Below are 20,005 nucleotides of genomic sequence, written 5' to 3'. Positions count from 1 at the left end.
ACTAGTAAACTACGGGACCCTTCAGCTCACCAGTTTGCTAAAATACATATCAGCAATTGCCAGTTGAGAACTGACTAACCTCCCATGTCTTCTTTTATGTCTGGAAACATTCTTTCAAATACCCACAGACACAGTGAGGCAGATGAGACGTCCACACAGGCGTTCCTGGCTCACGTCCATAGCATGTGATAGTGGCGCCGCCCTGTAGGATGAAGCCTGTGTTGCAGCTATACTGAATGGTTGTCCCCACTAGGAGTTTCGGGTCAGACAGGGTTCTGGTAGCATGCTCAACATGGCCAGGATCTGAACAGTACATGACTGAGAAAAAAGACAGCAGAGACTGTGATGAATGATAAGAGATATAATTTTATAAAAACAATAATACATTTTGATAAAAAATAAAATAAGCCCAGAGATGGACACTATTATATGCCCAAGAGCAGGTACAATCTACATGAATGTACTTGCTTTTTTTAATTCAAGGTAACTTGTTTGAGATCCAAAATGCACAAATATAGTTCCAAGCAGTAAAAGTTACATATTTAAAGTGGGGTTTTATCACTCTTAGGGTGTATATGTTCAAGCCTGAATCAAAAACAAATTCGTAAAGAATGGAAAATATTAATTTTACTCTTAAAATCTCAGGTTTTGCTGAAAGGATGGCAAAAATTCTGATAAGTCTATCCGTCTTGTATATCAGCACAGCAATGCAGAGGTCACCATAGTTGCAGCACAACAAGAAGTGTGTGAAGCTTGTTCTTACTGTGTGAGCTACATAAAGCTTTGATGGTCAGTAAAATTAAAAAGGTCCTTTACAAATACCAGCTCATTTGTAAGATTAAGAATGAATTAAGGGTATCCAGTAAATGTCCCCCCCCCCCAAAATTCCATACTGTGTCACTGAATTCCAAATTCCCCAAATTTTATACTGTTTAAAATGTCCTGTTAGAGCTAGAGCTCCTGGTATAGGCAAAAGCTGAAAAACAGAAGGGCCAATGTCATAGATGTTTGACACTACTGGGCCCTTTATTTGTATGGTCAGTTGATTCAAACACAGGACGTTCTTGCTGTGAGGCAGCAGTGCCAAGAAACGCATCACATTGTGCTAGTGCATCAGGTCCTGTGTCGCAATTGCAGAGCCTTCCACTATAGATGTTGCGGAGAGGGTGAATCATGTTGATTAAACCTTGGGTTCTTTGCAGAAATTAGTACTATAACAACTTCTGGTCCCATCCCACCACAAGACAATTTGACTTATAAAATCAGTCTGGCAAATTCCATCCATCCATCCATCTTCATCCGCTTTATCCGAGGCCGGGTCGCGGGGGCAGCAGCCTAAGCAAAGAGGCCCAGACCTCCCTCTCCCCAGCCACCTCCTCCAGCTTATCCGGGGGAATACCAAGGCGTTCCCAGGCCAGCCGAAAGATATAATCTCTCCAGCGTGTCCTGGGTCTGCCCCGGGGCCTCCTCCCGGTGGGACATGCCTGGAACACCTCACCCAGGAGGCGCCCAGGGGGCATCCTTGTCAGATGCCCGAACCACCACAGCTGGCTCCTTTCGATGTGGAGCAGCAGCTGCTCTACTCTGAGCCCCTCCCGGATGGCCGAACTTCTCACCCTATCTCTAAGGGAGAGGCCAGCCACCCTTCGGAGGAAGCTCATTTCTGCCGCTTGTATCCGCGATCTCGTTCTTTCGGTCACTACCCACAGCTCGTGGCCATAGGTGAGGGTAGGGACGTAGATCGACCGGTAAATTGAGAGCTTCGCTTTTACACTCAGCTCCCTCTTCACCACGACGGACCGGTGCAGCGTCCGCATTACTGCAGCTGCAGCCCCAATCCGTCTGTCGATCTCCAGCTCCCTTCTCCGATCACTCGCGAACAAGACCCCGAGATACTTGAACTCCTCCACTTGGGGCAGGAACTCATCCCCGACCCGGAGTGGGCACTCCACCCTTTTCCGGCTGAGAACCATGGCCTCAGATTTGGAGGTGCTGATCCTCATTCCCGCTGCTTCACACTCGGCTGCGAACCGTTCCAGTGCGAGCTGGAGGCCCGTCTGGCAAATTATAGTACAAATTTATTTGTACTATAATACACACTATGTTACCAAATGTATTCACTCAGCCCTCCAAATCATTGAACACAGGTCTTCCAGTAACTTCCATTGCCACAGGTGTATAAAATGAGGCATCTAGACAAACAGACTGCTTCGACAAACATTTGTGAAAGACTGGGTCCCTCTCATGAGCTCAGTGAATTCCAGTGTGGTACCATGACAGGATTTCAGCTGTGAAATGAGTGCGGTCGTGAAATTTAATGCTACTAAATATTCCACAGTCAATTGTACCCATTCACAGAAGCACTTTTTCTAACTGTTAAGTGCTTACTGTCTAACATTCAAGCACATTCACACTCCGATGGATGCAACAGAGAGCAACAAGGTTAGTTAGTAGCTGACCTGCTCTACCACCTGAGCTACAGCCACCCCAATGGTGTTGGCGGTATTATAGCAAAGTGTAAGCAGTTAGGAATTACAACAACTCAACCATGAAGTGGTAGGTCACATAAAATTACAGTGCGGTAAGTGGATGCTGAAGTGCATAGTGTGCAGAGGTAACCAATTTTCTGCAGATTCAACATCTACAGACCTCCAAACTTCATGTGGTCTTCAGATAAGGTCAAGAACAGTGCTCAGAGAGCTTCACTGAATGGTCATGGTCAAGCAGCTGCATCCAAGCCTTACATCAAGTGGATTCAAGATTCAAGATTCTTTATTTGTCACATGCATAGTCATATGAGTACAACACACAGTGAAATGTGTCCTGAACTCCTCATTTGACTGTGCAAGACATTATAGACAATAAGTAAATTAAATAAATAAAAATATCTGGAAATTTTAAATTAAAAATCTTAAAATGTACATGCAACGGAATGTGCATGTACAAAGTGTTTTGTGCCATATTAGCACAGCAATGTATTGATAGCACGTAGAGTAAACAAGTGGCCGAAGTAATATAAACAGAGTAATTCAACAGAGTGACGAGCATGATCAGTGTAGAAGCCTGTGATGTAATAATGAATCAGATGTGATATGAAATATGACCGTGAAAATTCTGGCATGGGACAAGAACATGATGTATGGTCCTGTTTCATTCACTTAGGGATGCCATAAGGGTAGTGGGGGCATGTTCAGATTTAGGACTTGGACGACCTGAGGATAGAAGCTCCTCTTGAGTCTCTCTGTTGCCCCGATTGTGCGGAAACTTCTGCCTGATTGCAGAAGTTGAAACAGTTTGTTACTGGGATGGGACGAGTCCTTTAATATCTGCTGCTCTGGACCAACATCTCCTGGTGTAAATGTCCTGTAGGGAGGGAGAATAGACCTGCAGCAGTGTTCTGCTGCACCAATCACTCTCTGAAGAGCTTTTCAGTCCTGAACACAGCTATTCCTATACCAGGATGTGATGTTCTATGTGAGGATGCTCTCCACAGTGCCTGAATAGAAAGTCCTGAGGATCACTGGAGAGACCCCGACTTCCTCAGTTGTTGGAAATGGTACAGGCACTGCCTAGCCTTTTTGGACTGGACCTTAACGTGAGCAGACCATGTCGGGTCTGAGGAGATGTGGACATTGAGATACTTGAAGGACAACACCCTCTCCACTAGAGCACCGTTAATGATAAGGGGCCTGTAGACTCGGTGTTTACTCCTTCCTAAGTCCACCACCAGCTCCTTGGTTTGCAAGACAAGAAGGTGGCTGTCCTGACACCACAATGCCAGGTTCGTCACCTTGTCCATGTAGGCCACCTCATCGTTGTTGGAGATGAGGCACAACACCACTGCGTCATCAGCGAACTTCACAATGGTATTGGAGCCATGAGTGGCCACACAGTCAGAAGTATAGAGGGAATACAGCAGCGGCGAGATGGTGGTGATGCTGTCAGAGACACACCTACCCTGTCTCACCGCATGAGATCTCATTGAGGAAGTCCAACACCCATGCAGATAGACGATTGTTGAGTTCTACATGCAAATGGAATGCAAAGTGTCAGTTGCAGTGGTGTAAGGCACACCGCTACTGGACCCTAGAGCAGTGGAAAGGCCTTCTCTGGAGCAACAACTTACACTTCTTCATCTGGCAATCTGATGGATGAGTATGGGTTTGGCAGTTGCCAGGAGAGGGGTACTTCTCTGGCTACACTGTGCAAAGTGTATAGTTTGGTAGAGGGGGACCATAGTGTGGAGTTGTTTTTAAGTAGTTGGGCTCAGCCCTTTAGTTCCAGCTTACCAAGACATTTTGGACAATTTCATGCGCATGCACATGATAATATTGATGAATCACACTGATAAATGAGGCCCATGGCAGTAGATGAATGGCCAATTTGTCAACAACTATATTAAAAATTCCTCCTGTAGGGACCAAGGAAATACCTAAAATTAATTAGTTCCATGAAGAACAGATAAAGGTTATTGTACAAACAAATAAAACAAGCAGAACTCACTTTTTTCACAGAATGGGGGTTGTGAGCTCCAGGAAAGATCCAGAAGACAGGTGAGAGTCTCTCGCCCCACCAGGTCATAACCAGGATCGCACTGGTAGGTTATACAAGCCCCTCGCACAAGTGCAACATGGGATGTTGTCTTCCAGCCATTATGGATCTCAGGCAGATCTGGACAAGAGTCGTTTCGAGACACCTCTGACAAGAGTATGAAAGAAAAGACATTCTGATTAATGGCTTCATTATTACGATGCCAATATATATTGTTCAGGCTTAGTTCAGGTAGCTGCAAGTAAAAAAAAAACAAGTCAAGACAACAGCACAGCTGATTTCCATGTAAATAGTGAATATTTTTGTATTACTATCTAAAATAACACACATTCGTACTCTGATGGATGCATTGGAGAGCGACTAATATCTTGCCCAAGGATATTTGGCATGCAGACTAGAGGGAGCCAGAGATCAAACCACCAACCTTCTGATCAGTAGATGATCTGCTCTACCTCCTGAGCTACAGCCACCCCAATATGATAGAATGTGATGGAAGTATGGATTTCCTCAGTGATGGACTGTCTTCAAATATCAACTCTCCAGTACATTACGACTGCACAGCCACTAACAGCTCCAACATCATTGTGAAGTTTGCGGACGACACTACAGTGGTGGGTCTTATCACCAACGGTGATGAGACGGCTTACAGGGAGGAGGTCAGCGCCCTGACCCACTGGTGTCAAGACAACCATCTCACCCTCAACGTCGCAAAGACAAAGGAGTTGATAGTGGACTTCCGGAGGTGCAGAGAAGTACACACCCCCATCACCATCAACGGCGCTGCTGTGGAGAGAGTGAGCAGCTTCCGGTTCCTTGGAGTACATCTGGCTGAGGATCTTACGTGGTCAGTACACACAAACAAAACAGTGAAGAAGGCGCAGCAGCGCCTCTTCTTTCTCAGGAGACTGAAAAGATTCGGCATGAGCCCCCGCATCCTCAGGACCTTCTATCGCTGTGCCATTGAGAGCATCCTCACTGGATGCATCACCACCTGGTATGGCAACAGCACCGCCTACAACTGCAAAGCTCTCCAGCGAGTAGTGTGGTGCTCTGAACGGATAATTGGAGGTGAGCTTCCCTCCCTCCAAGACATCTACAGGAAGCGGTGCCTGAGGAAAGCGGGGAGGATCATCAAGGACTCCAGTCACCCCAGCCATAAACTGTTCAGACTGCTTCCATCAGGAAGGAGGTTCTGCAGCATCCGGTCCCGTACCAGCAGACTGAGAGACAGCTTTTTCCATCAGGCCATCAGACTGCTGAACACGTCATAGACACCTCAGCTTCACTACTGGAACTTCAACATTATGCACTCCACACTGTATATAAATGCCACTTGTTTTGCACATATTCAACTCTGTATATTTTATTATTATTATTATTATTATTATTATTTTATTTTATTTTTTTACTATTTAATTTGTAAAAATGTGTATACACACACACACACACACACACACACACACACACGTAGGAAAATATTTAGTATACACATCCAGAAATGCATACACTATTATATATTGTACATATATTTATTAGTTTCAGGTTGGCCATTCTTGTATTTTGCTCGTTTGTGTTGTTGTGTTTGCACATCTCTGTTGCTTGTGGGGCTCGCACACAAGAATTTCACTCGCATGTGCTGTGCCAGTGTGCCTGCACATGTGATGTGACAATAAAAAGTGATTTGATTTGATTTGATTTGATTTGACATTCACTCTGGCACAGACACCTTGCTACTAAAGCTGCTGATGAAAAGACAGAGTTTAAATTCAGATTTCCACTGAAGGGGTCCTCAACAAAATTATTAAAAGCTCTCAGGTAATTGTCTTGGCTGTGTTGATGTACCATCAGTCATAATTTTGGGGGGCTGCTTCAAAGTAACAGAATGCATTTAAATTAACACATTCTCATGTGAATCTCTGCTGCTGGCTTACTCCAGCAGATTCTGGACACTTAAAGTCATACCTTTGAGTTAAAACAATACAAATGGCTGACTTTGTGCTCCCTCAAAGAGCTCTAATGAAACAAAAAACAAATACAACACTGTGCATAAAAGACGAACATAGCCAGCTTAGACAACACATCGTGAAGCCTCAATGTTAGCACTTTGCATTAGCATCGTGCAGCCCCGCGCACGGGGCGATCCGCGCTTACTCGCTAATGGAGATTTGCTGCATTAATGCAGTTATTGTGTTAACATCATTTTAACGAGATTAACACTGACAGCACAAAGTTTAAGTAAAGTTTATTCCCGGACCACTTTGCCCCCCCCCCCCAAAAAAGCTGTTCAAACTATTTTGCAATGACTCTCACTTTTGTTTTTTTTGGTGAAGAAGCAAACACATTTAGGGTATTTAGGTATTTGTTATGTTGTTATCTGATGCTAGCAAGATTGATTACCAAGTTGCGTTCAAAAACAGTGCAGATACAACATATCATCAAAGTAATAAAATGCAAGAACTTCTATCAATTGGCACTTCTCATTGATGTTGTTTTTTTGGTCTCAGGGTATGCCACTGTTTTGCTGTCTCACAATATTTCACTGCTTTCAAATTCATACATTACAGTAACTAATTTTCTCCTAATATTTTTACTTTCCTATATAAGATTTTTACTTTAATCAATCAAAAAATACTAAAATTCTTAACAAAATTGTTAATAATTAAATACTATCACACTATGTTAAGAAAATCCAAACATATGTGTTACGTATAGACATCTAATGAAGTTACTCAGGTGGGCCTTCACCCTTTTTTTCCACCTGAAGGTAGGGTAATGAGCCAAAGTAGTACTTAGTCTTCCCTCATTGAAGGACATGAAGAAGAAGAAGAAGAAGAAGAAGAAGAAGAAGAAGAAGAAAAATCCATAGAAATATCATATTTTTGATTTATTAGGTCAGTGAGCTTGTGACAGCGGTGTTAAAGGATAGTTGCTGACCAAGTGCAAACCATGAAGCCCTTGGGAAGTATTGAGTGTGTGTAGGATTAACACTAGAACAAGGGTTTAGTTTTAGCCTAGCACCTCTTCCTGCTTATAAAAATTAAATTCCTTTATTATAATAATAATGATAATAATGGATTGGATTTATATAGCGCTTTTCAAGGCACCCAAAGCACTTTACAATGCCACTATTCATTCACTCTCGCATTCACACACATATTATCACTATATTAGGCATTGTACAGCGAAATTGGAGCAGAGCTAGCATGCATACATTCTTACATGCTTTCACTCAGCATTCCACAGAATAAAATAACAATATAATAAAATTGAGAGTATAATAAAATAAAATAGTAAATGTAAAAGTATAAATACACACAAATACAGTTCTACAAAACACAATGAAAGGATATTGCACTTGTCAAAGAAGGATATTGCACTTATGTCTTTTTACGCATTGCATGTTCCCTATGACAACACCACCAAACACTTTTTTTGAAGTACTTTTTCAACACTATACTGAAAATTAAATATATTTATTAATATCTGTTAATATAATCTTATATGTGGAAAAGAAATGAATATACCTTAAACTTGGATTATGTCTAGACTATGTCTATGACTGATTCTATAGAAGTCTATGATCTGACTGACGATCTGTGTTTTGTGAGTTCACGTTCTTAGCCGATGTTTCACATCATCCCATAAAGAATGTGATGTTCATTTAATAAATTTTACCTTCATTTGGAATAAGAAAGACAATACACTAGAACCTTTTCTAGGCATTTTTTTTAAATGTTTACAATTTTTTAAAATTATTTTAGTATTAGAGTATTTTCCAGGTCATTGCTGATTGTTGACAGTATATAGCACTGATACCAACTGTTACTCCTACTTATTACCAGGGGCGGAGCGTGGGGGTGGCTTACGGGGCTTAAGCCCGGGTTGTTTTGTCAGAAGCCCGGGGTATTTTGGAGTGTAATTTTTTCATAGTTAGATGCCTGGCTGACAACTGTATAAAACAAAAAGTACACACAATATTCGAAGCACATAGTGCACACTGTGGGAATTTACGACTGTGCGTGAATCCCCCCCTGATATTGGTATGATCCAAGCTCAGGCACTAAGCGACTGAGCGAGGGGGCGGGGCAGCTGCTGCCCGTGAGTGCGCTGTTGGAGAGACGGAGCCAGCCATACTAAGGAGAGCTTAAGTTTGACCAGGTACCAAAGCAAATCATTCGTACCGTACAAATAATGTAAATATGACGGTGCATCACGAAAGATTGATATGAAACTGATCACTTGACCAATATTACGTTACTTGCTCTTCAAGTGAATCAACAAATGGCAAAATGAAAAGCCGAACAAATGCTATTTTTTTAAGAGAGTCTTAGCTTACGTGTGTTTATTTCATATTTTCAGTTCTTACCCTCCCCGACTAAATCGGTTTCAGTTATGTACTGAAACATAAGAATGGACATTCGAGGGTTCTTTCAAAGAAAAAACTCAGGTAAATGTTATTTTATATATTATGCTTTGTATGTTGTTCAGTATATTTCTATGCAAAACAAGAGGGATTTCAGTACACAGCAGGATATTCACATTTGTAACCAGATATTTACATACACTTTAGGGAGAAAACATAAAACATTTTTACTGTACAACATCAATTTAGAGTAAATTTTTGTTTTAGATAAATATTGAAATATATTTTGAATTAGTTAAATTTCAGAATAAAGAGAGACAGAGCTATTTTTATCACTTTCATCAAATTTAGGAGTACATGTACACTAAATTTATTGTTAATTAATAAGAAAACTCCAGACGATTCCATTCTGAGCTGAAGAAGCTTCTGATAGGTTAGTAGAGTCCATGTGAGTAAACTGGTGGCACAGCTGTGGATGCATATAAGGCAAAACACAGAGCCTGTTTCTTTGACATGGGAAAATCAAGAGATATCAACCAAAACACCAGGAAAAGAACTGTGGAGCTCCATAAATGTGGCTCAAGTTTGAATACAATTTGGTGCCATTTGCAATTAAGAAATACAGATAGTTTCTCTCTTTACTCTTAAAGTTAACAAATATGTTTTTATATTTATCAATCTAAAAAAATAAACATTTAGTCTGATTTGATGTTACAATTAAAAAAGTGTTTTTATCTGAAGAGTAAATATCTGGTTTCAACTGTATATTTGATGATTGTCAGCACAAAGAGGGAGAGAGAGGAGAACGAGGACAGAACAGATGAACAAGAGCAGGTGAGACACACATGTTAGTCAAATGGTTGTTTACCAAAAGTATCACCGTATCATAGGTCCTCATGTATCTCATGTAGTGTTTCTTTTTAGGTTTGTTATTTTTCAAATTCTGTATTTATTAAGTTCTGCAGGCTTGTTTGCACAACAAGGCTAAATAATTATATAAACTTTTCTCAATCTAAATAGTGGACTTTGGTAGAATTAAAAAATAAGTGTAGTGCAGGTCTATGATGATTTTTAGTGCTATCATCTAGTTCTGATTCTGGTTCTGTCTTGGTTAAGTCCTCAGTAGTCCTGATTTTGAACTGTTGTAGTCCTGTTTTAATTCTGGATCAGTTCTGGGTCTGGTTGAATTGGGGTTTAGTCCTCGTGTCTTGATACAGCCCCGACTTCGTTCTGTCTTGCTGCTTAATTAAAAAACTAGTTTAAGGTGTCCTGCACATGTGATATATATTTTTCCCTATATGAAGTCATTCTTTTTTGAACAGAGCCTATTAATCTTTTAGTCATTTCTACACCCCCCCCCCCCCCCCCCCCAAAAAAAAAAATCCCACATGCATACTACTCTTTGGGCTAAGCCCCGGGTGTTTCAAATGTCTGGCTCCGCCTCTGCTTATTACCACTTAATATACTATCATTGTTCTGGATCGTCATACCAGTATTTTGAGTTTCCTGTGTTTTGTTGATTGTTTTTATTTTGACGATGATATTCAAGTCTCACTAGTCAATCTTGAGTTTATTCTTTCCAAGTTCTTGAGTTCCCTTGTATTCACAGTTTAGTTTCTTGTTAGGTTACTCTTGTGTCTTGGTCTCTCCCCTGTGTTGCCTGTATGTGACTGTCAAGTCATTGGTGTTTAAATCTTTTTCCGTCCATGTCCCTCGCACTCCTCCATGTTTCTCGTTCCCTCCTTCTGTGTTTCTCTCTTTCCCTGAGTCCCTCGCCCTCTCAATCCATGCCTTAGTCGTGTCTGCTTTCATCTCCCTTACTTGTTCCATGTTCCCCTCCTCGTGGTTCATCCATTGTCTCTCCAGTGTGTCATATGTTTTCCTGTCTGTCTTTCCTCTGTTCTTTTGTCAACTGTAAGTGTCCTTGTCTGGATCTCAGTCTGTGTGCCAGTTCCTGTTTTATTTTGATGGTCACTTGTATCATGTCCTTTGTGCTCAGTTTGCTTTCCCTGTTTTGTTATTTTTAATTTGTTCCTGCTGTGCTCCCATTTTCCTTGTCACCACTCTTTGTATATATTGTCTCAGTCATCCCTTGCCCCATTTGCAAGTCTCTGCTCAACTCAATAAATCAAAAACAATCAATAAAACATAATTGATTTGAATTGTTTAAGTCATTTGAAAAACTGCTCATATAAAAAATAGTGATTAGTGTAGCTTTAAAGAGGCTGCATTGAAAATTTGGCTATGGCACATCTGTAACATGGTGAGAAGCCCTCAGACATCATGAATTAATTACACAGAATGAGATTCAGCAAGATCAATGCATTCATCATCATTGAGTAGTTTTTGTTTTTTTTTAAACAAATTGATTTGATCTTGGATTGGATCATCTGATCTTTCCAGCATTAAAGTGTGCAGTTCAAACCTTCCTGCTATGTTAAGTCTTGGGCAGATCTGCCTTAAGTAAAAAAAAAACAAGTAAAGATGAGAGGACAGAAAATAGAAGATGAAAAATAAAGTGGGCAGCTTGAGAATGGACAGAACGGAAATTAATTAGAAAAGTAAATTAAAGTTAAAAACTATTTAAATGATAATTCCAGTGTCTTTTTATTTTGTGTTCTGATTGTCAGTGATAACCAAAATTTAAAACAAGTATGCCTTAGCGCTTAATGCTTCTGACTTCCCTTCTGTGGGCTTAAGCTGACAACCCAGTGTTTTCTGCCACAACCTTTAAACTTTTAAAAGAATAACAGACAATAAATTATGCACAGTGTAAACTCTACAAATTCAATCCCTGCAGATCAGAAAACCAGTCCATATCAGCTGTTCCGTCAACTGATACCCTTCAGTGCACCTTGTTGACAGATATAATATCGGATACATGTTTGTTATCATTCATGCCTAGTTTATTCTCTGCCCAGAGCCATAATAACAAACCCTGACAAATAAAATTATCAATATCTTTATAATCTCCAAGCGGCAAATTGTTGGTGATTGATAGAGATATCTTGATGTATCCTCGATCATCCAGGTGAGGAAATCCAAAAAAGTTGATTCCATTCATCTGGACGTAGCATTTTCAGTGGGAGAAACGTTTCATCACTCATCCAAGTGACTTCTTCCGTCTCAGCTAACTGCAGGTTTCCCCGACCTTTTAAACAGTAAATTTGCACAATGACTGAAAGTAGCACTGCTGGCGAATAATGGGCTGTGAGGTCAGTTTCTTCATTAATATGCAAATTGTCATGAACAATGATCAACAGCCAGTGATCAGTGATCAGAGATCATTGATCAATGACCATTGATCGGGCCTCTGGGCAGCAAAAATTCTCCAGAAGGCACAGAACCAGATCCTCAATGAATAGCTGAGACAAATACATTTTTACCATCGATGTGAAATCTAAAGAGAAGCGGATCTGATAGTGTCTTACAATGCTTCTAGAGAGTATTCTTCGAAAGGTGTTTAAATTAACTGAAAAGGCTCGTCTAGCACAGCATGAAAAGTCTAAGACCATGAAAAAAAACTGAGTTTGACTTATTTTTTGTGCGTCAGAAACCAAACAAAAACATGGAGAGTGCCCTCAGTAGCTAGAAGAAATGCCACTCCGAGGATGAGGACAAGTGGGTGTAAAATTTGTCTGACAGGCAATTCACCCAAACAGAGAAAAAGAAAAACATTATCATCCTTCCAGCAGACAAGGGTAGTTGTTTTGCTAAACCAGAAAGACTATCGTGAGACAATTTCACACAGCTCTGTGACAAAAATACTTAAAATGAAACCCAGGGGAAGCTACACCAAGTCTGTATGGTTTACCTAAGATACATAAACAGGGTGTACATTTAAGACCAATTGTCTGTATGATCAGCTCAGTCACCTATAATATCTCAAAGTTTCTGGCTTTGATCCTCAACCCATTGATAGGCAGCTCTGAACACCACATCCAGAACACCTTGGATTTTGTTGAGAAGGTGAGAGATGTCATTATGGAGGCAGATGAAAGTTCGTAAGAGATTGCAGGATGAACCCCAATCTCAGCAACACAACAAAACTTCCATACTTCCAAACTTCCATGTGTGTGTATATATACATATATACATATGTATATATATATAATTATATATATATATATATATAATTAGACTCTTGGGAATATACTTCCACCCCTCTTGTAAAGGGGGTATAATTTAGAATTTAAAATTAATATTAGCATTGTATTGTCTTGTTTATTTTTCTAACATGCTCACTATGACTAAGAGACCTCTGCACAAGAATTCCAATCTGCCTTGACTGCTGGTTTTATGGACAAATGGCAAATAAAGAACCTTGAACTCTCAGCACTGACCAAAGGTGTTTGCTCTTTAAACTGTTTTCATTCCCCATATTTCACATCCAAGAGTCAGTACTACAGGCAAAAACATAGGTGTGCCATGCGTTTCCCAGTTTTACCCATTGTGGCCAACTTGTACATGGAAGAAGTGGAAAAGAAGGCTCTGTTATCCTTGCCGTGGAACACCACCAAGTCATTGGCTCAGGTATGTGGATGACACATGGGTAAGAATCAACTCTCCGGACATACCACAATTCACTGATCACATTAACTGAGTGGACCAACACATCAAGTTCACCAGGGAGGATATGAAAAACGACAACACATATGAATCACTATTTAAGGTTTAACTCTCATCATCCAGTGGAACACAAACTGGGTGTCATCAGGACACTACAACAGAGAGCGAACACGATCCCCACAGATACAGCGGCCAGGGAAGCAGAAGAACATCATATTAAGAAGGCCCTGAGTAAATGTGGTTATTCAAACTGGGCATTAATCAAAGCTGAGAAGGTGCCTAAAGAAAGCTCCAGGCAATCCAGCAGAGAAGAAGGACAATTGCTACCTATGTGGTGAACTGTGTGGTAAGCTGTGTGGCAGGCTAAGTTAGGACCCAAACGCAGGACTCTCAGATGGAAAACTTAACTCAAAGCAGCAGCTTTATTTGCTAGGAAAAATTAACTAAAAAACAAAAAACATGAATACTAAAGAAAAAAAACAAACATAAACTAGAACTAAGACACTCCTGACTGGCCACTAATGACTGGACATACCACTAACGTGGAAAATGCGACAACAAATAGAGGTAGACTGAGGGATTAAATACACAGACAATGGGGAAGCAAAACTGAATACGTTTTACGCAGAACAAGGACCGTCAAAATAAAACTGGAAGCACGACAAATATGAAAAAGCAGACAAAGACACACAAGCTTAACTCCAAGAATGGGGTGTTGTGGAAGTTTTCCATTAAATAGAGCATGCAGACAAGTGGTGAGCGGTAGCTAACATTCTTTAATCACAAACAAAGAACAGAAAACCAAGCTTGGTGGAGAGCCTGCATGATCATGGGGCAGACGGTCAGCAGAGTCTCACCCTGAGCCTAGCATGGCTCTCAGTTAAATATCTTCTTCAGGAACAAAAGGCAGTACACAGCTGTTTCACACCTTAAGGTTCACGCTCCCTTGCTACCTCCCAGAGTCCTCAAAGAGACAAAAGATTCTTCCTGTGGAGTTGTCTGCATCCCCCAACTTCCTTACCAGACCTCCACCATCTGTCTAACTGTATGAGTGTGAGACATGCTAAAATCCAGTGGCACCAAGGCATTATACAATAAAATAATGTAATTAATACATAAATAAAAGAAATTCCTATACAGGGGAGAGAAACAAACAGGGGGACATTCTAACTGGAGAGACGAGAGGGAACATGAAACACGGAGACACAGGGAAGACATCGAGACAGAACCCTAAAGACTATAAACTATAGATAAGCACAAAACCCATAAAGAGAACAAAAACCATGAATGACATTGAATATTAACAAAAACTCAAATACACATGAACTCTGGGTCACCAGACCCAGGACCATGACAGCCTAAGCGAAAACCCTTACTGATCCTGGTCCTCTGGTATTCATGGCCATTGATCATTGTCATTGATTAATGATATTTGAGTACTGGTTGTTGATCAGTGGCCATAACAATTTGCATATTAATGAAGGAACTGACCTCACAGCCCATTGTTCACCGGAAGTACTAGTTCAAGTCATTGTGCAAATGTACTGTTTTAAAGGTTGGAGAAACCTGCAGTCAGCTGAGACTGAACCCACATAGCAAAATTGGTATGGCCCAGATCTGGCCCACACAGTGTGCTTACACATGGCCCACATACCAGAAAGAATGACGGCCCCTTGGTGGCCCAGATCTGGTTTGCCAAAGGTGGCCCACACATTGGCCAGCACAAGGCCAGTTGCAGACACACTGGTGGTCCTTTGCTGGCCCATGTGTGGATTACCTCTGGCAAACCTGGTCTGGGCCATCAAAGGGCCGTCATTCTTTCCGGTATGTGGGCCATGTATAAGTCGTGTGCAGCCACGGGCCAGTTGCAGACACAATGCTGGCCCAGAACAGTTTCAGCTCTGGCCCCAGATGTCAGCCTAATGTGTACCTTAATTAAACCATGTAATAATAACATGTGCATAGTAGTACAAAAGGAACATGACCAAACTCTGTTCAGCCAGTGAATGGACTGATTCTTACTGTATATAGCGTTTTTCAACTCTCCCAGATTACTCAAAGTGCTTCATACCAGCGGTCCCCAACCTTTTTTGTGCCACGGACCGGTTTATGCCCGACAATATTTTCACGGACCGGCCTTTAAGGTGTTGCGGATAAATACAACAAAATAAAACTCGTACCGGTACCGAAAAAAGGAAGATGTATTCATAACGCACGTGAAAAGACCCAGGAAAACAGAGTTAACGATCAAACTATAACAAAATAACACTGAAAACCAATAAAAACCATACATTTTACACCTGAACCTCAACTCGTGCGGCCCGGTACTGGTCCGAGGCCCGGGGGACCGCTGCTTTATACATCATGCCACATTCAACAAATCACACACTTTCTCTTAGCTGAGTGCTTCCTAACTACATTCATACACATTCTGCTCTACCGCCTGAGCTACAGCCACCCACTGGCAAAGGTGAGTAAACCCTCACTAGATTTGGATAAAGTGTACACTCACAAACCTGTCAAAATCTGCATTTGAAACGTTGGCTACCATAGCAGTATAGTATTGCAACATGGCATTTGGGTCTTCTAACTAAAATAGAAGACCCAAATGCAGAAGAGAATGGATGGATGGATGGATGGATGGATAAGTAGATTTTAAGATTCTTTTTCACAGCTTATACTCTTTTTTTAACACTTAAAGCAAAAATAGACCTTTAACGGTTATTGTCACCTATATAGTTGATAATAAAGCCTTCCCCCTTGCCGAAGACAAGCCCCGCCGGGTCAGAATGGAAGGTCACAGTCAGATCAGGGGTCGTTGAGGAAAGCTTGAAGGGGCTGCTGCCTCCAACATAGCGTCCCAGAATACGAGTTGTGACCTCATCTCCATCGGTGATCGTCAGCATGTCACTGTCACTGATGTTGAGTCTGAAGACAAGGAGGAAGGGAAAGAAATACTGCAGTACAGCTAATGATATCAGTTCAAGATGAGTTATAATGATTCAGAACACATTTGTATAAACAGCTGACTGTGTGGGAGACAAAATGACATCAAAGTCTAAATGCTGCATTCATTCACAGGAGTATGTAAGCATGACTGCAATGTTTTTGCCCAAGACACGTTTGATTGATCACACCACAGTGGCTTTGAAAAGATGTAGTTTGCAAGATTTTGAATACTGAAATATCTGAAAATATTATATGGCATACCAAAACAAGTGTAGCTGGAACAAAGCTGCCAGAGAGTTTAATTAAACTTGTCCATTCCCTTTTTATATAATTGAAAATTGTATAATAACTTAATTTAAATAAAACAATAGTAAAGCCTTACTTAAGGTGAGTTATTTACTTTAAAATTAATTTCACAATAGTGCTTTTGGACTGTTGGTGAGTTACAGATATTCCTTTTATTCGAGCAGGTATCAACTCATTGTTAATATCAATACTTATATACAAATTAAAAGGAGTAGTTTCTGGTTTTTGAGTGGATGTTTTTTTGTCAACAGTTACATGACCAAACTGAAACCGCTCACATTTCTGTGTGTTAGAACATGAAGTGAAAACTAAACATTGATTATCTTAAGCTGCATCCACCCTGGAAACAGTTCACTCACTGCACAGCACTTTGATGTTGATGGCTGCTCACTTGCATCCAGGCTTTAGTTGCCTAGGTGATTCACTAGTGTATTTACTACCAGGTCATATGTCAATCAACATTATTCTTCCCTCTCATAGAGGGAATCTTCGAAGTTGAGAAAAGTTAGCTTGGGTCTCTCCCACCTCATGTTGCCAGCAGTTATTTTGCCTGTAGTCGCTTGAAATCACTGAATGCTACTTTGTGCGGCCTGTGGTTAACACATCGCTGCAAATCACTTCCAATGTGCACACAGTTTCACCTTACACTGTAAAATCATGTACAATATATACTTTTTTACTTGTTTTTCCCAAGTTATTGTTAGCTGTAGGAAAAATCTTAATTTGGCCAAGCTTGTGCACACAAACAACGAATTTGTTTTGGTTCACTTTGCTGACTTCATGAAAAAAAAAAGAAATGCTTTGTTGAATAGGCAGTATAAATAACAGTTTACTCTCTGTTTTAAGTGAAGTTAACTTAAAGCAATCAAGTAACAACAAAGAAAACATTTACATTAATTCACGAGTAGGAGGAAGCAGTACACTAAACTGTGATTGGTCTGCCAAAAAGAAGAGTTTCCACTTGGGTACAAGTATGCCCAGTAGCTCACTTCAAATCTAAACCACTGGCTTAACAGCATCAGAGAGCAGGATTATTACCATTTTGGAGGATCATGTTCTCTTTTGAAACAGTTAAAAAAAAACTTGTAATCAGTGTGTTTAAATTTGTTTCTCAGTGAAGCTGACAGCATTTAATGTTTGTTAAAGTTAACTTGCTGTTACTAAATTACTTAGTTAACAGTTGCTGCACAGTTAGACTGTTAACAGATTACTTTTCTGGGTAGATGTCATGGGGCTGGATTTGGCAGAAAAGACTAGCTGTTCTTACCACTGTCCATATTTGACCTATTTTTGCAGAAAATAGAAAGTCAGAAAGTTTAAAGCTTGCTTTCTGCTTCCCTGAAGTTGACAGAATTCGGTGTGGCAGAGGGTCTATACTACGAAGCAGGATTTTGGATTTAAAATGTTTTTTCTTTATTTTCATGACTAGTTACATTGTAGATTCTTACTGAAGGCATTGAAACTTTAATGAACATATGAAACTTTGTAGTGAACAAAAAACTGTGAAATAATTCCGCCTCCCTGGGAAGTCTATGCCAGGGTGCTGGAAAAAAGAGTTCGTCCGCTAGCCGAACCTCGGATACAGGAGGAACAATGCGGTTTTCGTCCTGGTCGCGGAACACTGGACCAGCTCTTTATCCTCTCCAGGATACTTGAGGGTGCATGGGAGTTTGCCCAACCAGTCTACATGTGTTTTGTGGACTTGGAGAAGGCATTCGACCGTGTCCCTCGGGGTGTCCTGTGGGAGGTGCTGCGGGAGTATGGGGTGTCTGGCCCATTTCTACAGGCCATTCGATCCCTATACAACCGTTGCAAGAGCTTGGTTCGCATTGCGGGAATAAGTCGGACTCGTTCCCGGTGGGTGATGGGCTCCGCCAGGGCTGCCCTTTGCCACCGATTCTGTTCATAAGGGCTTTCACTTCAGTGGCCTCAGAATCTCATCTCTGATTTTTGCGGATGATGTGGTTCTGTTGGCTTCATCGGGTGAGGGCCTCCAGCTCGCACTGGAACAGTTCGCAGCCGAGTGTGAAGCAGCGGGAATGAGGATCAGCACCTCCAAATCTGAGGCCATGGTTCTCAGCCGGAAAAGGGTGGAGTGCCCACTCCGGGTCGGGGATGAGTTCCTGCCCCAAGTGGAGGAGTTCAAGTACCTCGGGGTTTTGTTAGTGAGTGATGGGAGAAGGGAGCCGGAGATCGACAGACAGATTGGTGCTGCGGCCGCAGTGATGCGGACGCTGCACTGGTCCGTCGTGGTGAAGAGGGAGCTGAGTGTAAAAGCGAAGCTCTCAATTTACCGGTCGATCTACGTCCCTACCCTCACCTATGGCCACGAGCTGTGGGTAGTGACCGAAAGAACGAGATCGCGGATACAAGCGGCAGAAATGAGCTTCCTCCGAAGGGTGGCTGGCCTCTCCCTTAGAGATAGGGTGAGAAGTTCGGCCATCCGGGAGGGGCTCAGAGTAGAGCAGCTGCTGCTCCACATCGAAAGGAGCCAGCTGAGGTGGTTCGGGCATCTGACAAGGATGCCCCCTGGGCGCCTCTTGGGTGAGGTGTTCCAGGCATGTCCCACCGGGAGGAGGCCCCGGGGCAGACCCAGGACACGCTGGAGAGATTATATCTCTCGGCTGGCCTGGGAATGCCTTGGTGTTCCCCCGGATAAGCTGGAGGAGGTGGCTGGGGAGAGGGAGGCCTGGGCTTCTCTGCTTAGGCTGCTGCCCCCGCGACCAGGCCCCGGATAAAGCGGATGAAGATGGATGGATAATTCAAAACCTGTTTTATATTTTAGATTCTTCAAAATAGCCACCCTTTGCTTTGATTGCTGCTTTGTACACTCTTGGCATTCTCTCGATGGCCCGCATGAGGTATTCACCTGAAATCATTTTTCAAAAGTCAACAGTCTTGAAATAGTGCTGAGCACTTACTGGCCCCTTTGCCTTCACTCTGTGGTCCATCTCGTCCTAAACCATCTCGATTGGGTTTAGGTCAGGTGACTGTGGAGGCCAGGCCATCTGACGCAATCACTGTCCTTCTTGGTCAGTTAGCCCTTACACTGCCTGGAGGTGTATTTTGGGTCACTGTCTTGTTAAAATTAAATGACGTTCCAACTAAATGCAAACCAGATGGGATGGCATGTTGCTGCAGGATGCTGTGGTAGACATCCTGTTTCAGTGTGCCTTCAATTTTGAATAAATCCTTCTCCATGCTTCACAGTGGGAACCATGCACATAGAGACAATCCATTCACCTTTTCTGCACTGCACAAAGACAT

The 20,005-nt window shown here is 41.7% G+C and overlaps 1 protein-coding gene and 1 long non-coding RNA gene across 4 annotated transcripts in view; one reads left to right on the top strand and one right to left on the bottom strand.

Moving 5' to 3' along the window:
• Positions 1-20,005, bottom strand: part of sez6l (seizure related 6 homolog (mouse)-like) — a 112,278-nt gene that overhangs the window by 9,284 nt on the left and 82,989 nt on the right. For all 3 annotated transcript variants that reach the window (XM_086301848.1, XM_086301850.1, XM_086301849.1), the window contains exons 10-12: positions 16,215-16,411; positions 4,504-4,698; positions 127-318 (exon numbers count right to left, since the gene is read on the bottom strand). In XM_086301848.1, coding sequence (XP_086157974.1) covers positions 127-318; positions 4,504-4,698; positions 16,215-16,411 — 584 coding nt within the window. The remainder of the gene's footprint in view (positions 1-126; positions 319-4,503; positions 4,699-16,214; positions 16,412-20,005) is intronic.
• LOC147326559 (uncharacterized) lies at positions 8,400-9,753 on the top strand. The gene is made up of 3 exons (XR_015130486.1): positions 8,400-8,709; positions 8,911-8,998; positions 9,697-9,753. It is a non-coding gene; the product is annotated as an uncharacterized LOC147326559 (long non-coding RNA).

Source organism: Aulonocara sp. 'chitande type north' Nkhata Bay, linkage group LG7 (genome assembly GCF_057382095.1).
Source record: "Aulonocara sp. 'chitande type north' Nkhata Bay isolate Kocher_YH1m ecotype deep benthic linkage group LG7, A_spYH_male_GT1.1, whole genome shotgun sequence".
Lineage (NCBI taxonomy): Eukaryota > Metazoa > Chordata > Actinopteri > Cichliformes > Cichlidae > Aulonocara > Aulonocara sp. 'chitande type north' Nkhata Bay.
This window is presented reverse-complemented; position numbering and strand designations above follow the sequence as displayed.